This window comes from Triticum urartu, chromosome 2A (assembly GCF_056163025.1).
Source record: "Triticum urartu cultivar PI428250 chromosome 2A, HENAU_Tu73, whole genome shotgun sequence".
Lineage (NCBI taxonomy): Eukaryota > Viridiplantae > Streptophyta > Magnoliopsida > Poales > Poaceae > Triticum > Triticum urartu.
This window is the reverse complement of record NC_141874.1, coordinates 571,350,331-571,354,580: the sequence shown is the minus strand read 5'-3', so window position 1 is coordinate 571,354,580 and position 4,250 is coordinate 571,350,331. Positions and strand designations below refer to the sequence as shown.

Genomic DNA, 4,250 nt, shown 5'->3' with positions numbered 1-4,250 from the left:
TAATAATCCTTTTGTGCAACCCCATAGGCCAGTAGCTCCTTTTGGAAAAAGAAAACTCAAGACAAAGTAGCTAAGGCTCCTCGTGGTAAGACCAAGGTCATCAAGAAAGCTGCCAAAAAGAAAACTGTTGAGTCTTCGGAACCACCAGAAGATGTCGATGACTCGGCTGAAGAGGTAAAGTTTGACTCCCTTGACTTCCATCCATATATTTTACTGATAATGATTATTCCTACGATGATGCGGAGGCCAGCCATGCAGATCATGTTGAGGTAATTTGTCTTTCTTCTGACTCAGAACTTGTGCCGGTTCAACGATTTCGCCGTGCAGTTCGGAAAGTGAAATGCTCTCACCCTGTTGCTCATTTGGATCAAAAAATTTCTTTGAAGACACAGCAAACCGAAGGGCGTCGCACAACCCGGCACAGTGGTCAATAGGTCACTTCTTCCGGTTTACCCCATACCCCAAACCGGAAACGTCGTCCAGAGGTTGCTTGTTCTCCTAAAAAATGTTATCTTTTGAAAGGTTTCTTCCGATGCCCTCTCAATTCATTTGATTCAAATTATCAGGCATCTTCTAATTCGTCTGGCGGTTCATCAACCACTCAGCTGCCTCCACTGAAAACCGTCCCTGGGTAAGTGTGTAGTCTTCCCTTCTCTTTCATAACTCAGTTGACCATGCTAATCTTTGTTTTAATATTAGTGCTCAAGCTCGTTTGAGTAAGAAGGCCAAGACCAGTGCCCCTACTGGTGAAGTTGAACCGGAGAAAGCTCCTGAAAATCCTGATGAAAATCTTGATAATCTCATGGATGATTTTGTCCCGCCAAATCCAACCATCATGCTGATCCGCCGGAAGCTGATCCGGCCATATATGAGAATACCTCCAGTCCACATGCTACACCTGCAAGCCCGGTTGCTGATCCACTAAAGTCAAGTGCTAATCCGCCAAGCCCAGCCAAAGACGATGACGTTATTGTTACTGGCACTGCTTATACCACTCCGGGTGATCCAGTTGTCTTGGCAAAACATACTGCCAAAGATGAGTTTATTTCAATGGGCAAGAGGAAAACGGAAACTGATATGTCAAAATATGCTAATCTTTCTGCCCAGGATCTTCATTCCGGATTCTTGAACCGGCTTTATACAAGTCGAGACAATGAGGCTGACTTGGTAAATCTGATGAAGGAACGTTATGAGGTAAACATTTTCCTCCTTATCTTTGTATTTTCACTGCCTTGTATCCTGTAGCCCCCAAGGGTCGGTTTAATTTGTAAAAACAAACCGGGACTTTGAATTTCCAAACTGCACATTGTTGGCTTTTAAGTTTTTTAAACAAACACACATTAGCCCCCAAGTGCCAGGATTGAAACTTGTATGAATCCTTGGGACTTTGAATAAGCAATAAGAAAGAATTAATCCGCATTAGCCCCCAAGTGCCAAGTGTAGAACCAGTTGTATGCTTGGGACTTTTGATAAAATATTGAAATGCTCCTCTTGATTTTGGCAGGCTGACATAAATCATCAACGGACGCAGATTGCTGATCTTCAAGAGAGTATCAAATCTCACCAAGAAGAATCTTCCAAAGCCAAATATGAACTTTGAGCCGCTTTAACTTCCATAGAACAACTGAAAGAAGAATTCAAAACGGAACGTGCCAATTGGGACACTAAGAAGGGCACATTGCTGAAACGGGCTGAAGATGCCGAATCTACTCTTAAACCGGTGGCAGAAAAACTTTCTGGGTTGAAACGTCAAGTGAACGCCATGACCTCCGCAGTGTTTGGTAAGTACTCCTGGCAAAGTATTTGAAATATCCATCTTGTAAGGTACCGGTTGAAATATAAAATTCTTAAACCGTTGCAGGTAGCCGCATTACTCATCTGGGCTCAGATGTACGGATGAAGCTGAAAGCAGCATATACTCTTCTTGAACAACTATACACCGGTGCCCAACGGGTTATCTGCGCAGCATCCTATGACAACCCGGCCCCAACACTGATCAAGGACACTCTGGCAAGGCTATCCATGGTACCAGCACAGCTAGAAGAGGTGAAGCGATCTGCTGCCAGGGCCGGCGCTTTGTTGGCACTTACCCGAGCCAAAGCGTGGATAGCTGACTTGGATCCGGTTGACCTTGCCAAGGGCTTTCCAAGCACACAAGAAAACGGGGCAGATTTTGATGATGCAGCCCTTAAAAGAGTGACAAGGGAAATGCGTCCTCTGGCGAGTCAGCTGGCCGAAGATGCTAACTTGACGGTTCACCGGTCTTATTATGATGCCAACAACAAACGGATTAACCCTGTCATTCCGGAGGCGCAAAATCTTATTCCAGGAAACCGTAAGCACACTTATGCCCCTAACATTGATCCGTCAGAACTTATCAGTGAAGAAGCTATCTTTCAGGCCTTAACCCGGATTGACTGGACCACTACAAACTTCCAACCGCTAGGTGGGGAGGAGGAAGCTGAGCCGACGCCAGATGACCCATCAACATCGCATCAACATGGTAATGAAACTTGATCCGGCTATCATAGTGATGCTCAATAAACCTTGTTCTGCTGGAAACACCATATTTTGGGCCTTCAAGCGCCTTGTAATAGGCTAGTAAAAATACTTTGATCCGTTGCCATCGTGCACTGGGATACACTTTGCGTTGATTTGTCATGAGAATTTCAGTACTGGCTTATGTATTTTTACAATATTATGCAATCTCTGTCTCCACCATACCATGTTGGTATATATATGATATAGAACCGGGTTGTGATGAACGCCGGCCGATTGCTGGAGACAAAGCGTCAAAGCCAGACCGTTTTGAAGGATGCCGGATTACCTTTAATTGTATACTTGAACATAAGATCCATAAGCCATGCCGGGTTAAAAAAACTCCGGTTTAACATAGACCTCACGAAAAACAAAAACTTGGCAAAAAAAGCAAACAAACAAAAAACTGTAGTCGAGGCTTTTTGAGGGCTGCCAGGCCCAAATCGAGGCTTTTCATGGGCTGCCAGGCCACTGAGTTAAACCATTTTGGCAAAGCCTTTTAAGATGGCCCTCCAACTAACCAATCATCATTTTAACTTTGACAAGTTCAGGGTCTCAATGAGAGTAACTGTCAAACGTTCGAAGGGTCGTGCCAGGATTACCTGGATAGGAGTGGCTTACTTGATGAAGGCAGGTTAACCCGGGGTTTTAGGTGAATACACCAGGCTTCCAAGCCGTGGGTCAATACCCAGCTACAAGGGTCCTTTCAAACTCTTTGGTATTTGACGCAAAGAGCCCCCAAGTAACTTTGTGAGCTGTGCTCAATGGGTGCCTATGTTTGAGTTGTGCGTAGCAACAAGACTCTCTTTGGCCCCTTGGGTGTGAAGCTCCCAAGCTTTGTTGTGGCATGATAGCCGCATCAAGAGAGTAGTAACACTATGTTCTCTTTGGTGAATACACCTATGTTTGAACAGGAAGCCCCCAAGGCGTGATAGTCGCATCAAGAGGGTAGTAACGCTATGTTCCCTTTGGTGAATACACCTATGTTTGAACAGGAAGCCCCCAAGTTAACAGATATTTGAAGGAAAAACGGCGGAGGCCCTGCTTGATAGCAAGGATGCCGGTTTATTATATCGATCATAATATACATTGTTGAAATATGTACATATGAAAAGCCTGTGGCTTCAAGTGTAATAAGGCCGTAGGAGAGCTATGTTCCATGGCCGCCGGGTCTCCTCCTCAGAGCTACGTGAGTCTTCTCGAACGTCAATGAGGTAGTATGATCCGTTGTGCAGATTTTTGCTGACCACAAAAGGCCCTTCCCAAGGTGGGGATAACTTGTGCATATCAATCTGGTCTTGAATGAGCCGGAGTACCAAATCGCCTTCTTGGAATGTTCTTGTCTTAACCCGGCGGCTGTGATAACGCCGCAGGTCTTGCTGATAGACCGCTGACCGAGCCAAAGCCATGTCTCGCTTCTCATCTAACAGGTCCAGCGCCTCTTGGCGTGCTTGCTCGTTGTCCGCTTCAACATAATTCGCGACCCGGGGTGAGTCGTGACGAATATCACTTGGGAGGACAGCCTCAGCTCCATAGACCAGGAAAAAGGGTGTATATCCCGTAGATCGGTTTGGGGTGGTATTTATGCTCCATAATACAGATGGTAATTCCTCCACCCAACAACCCGGCGTCCGCTTCAAAGGGACCATGAGCCGAGGCTTGATACCCTTAAGGATTTCTTGATTCGCCCTCTCAGCTTGACCATTAGACTG

The 4,250-nt window shown here is 45.6% G+C and overlaps 1 protein-coding gene across 1 annotated transcript; it reads left to right on the top strand.

The window, feature by feature from the left end:
- The first annotated feature begins 252 nt into the window (after positions 1-252).
- LOC147985968 (uncharacterized) lies at positions 253-2,517 on the top strand. The gene is made up of 5 exons (XM_087541816.1): positions 253-269; positions 700-883; positions 1,505-1,550; positions 1,620-1,781; positions 1,862-2,517. Exons 1-5 carry the CDS (start codon positions 253-255, stop codon positions 2,515-2,517), a joined length of 1,065 nt encoding a protein of 354 aa, XP_087397942.1.
- Positions 2,518-4,250: the final 1,733 nt, after the last annotated feature.

Bases quoted from the DNA above. Each gene is read 5' to 3' on its own strand.
- LOC147985968 (XM_087541816.1), top strand. The intron at 884-1,504 runs GTCCACATGCTA...TGATTTTGGCAG, and splicing joins CATATATGAGAATACCTCCA to GCTGACATAAATCATCAACG. The intron at 1,782-1,861 runs GTAAGTACTCCT...AAACCGTTGCAG, and splicing joins CATGACCTCCGCAGTGTTTG to GTAGCCGCATTACTCATCTG.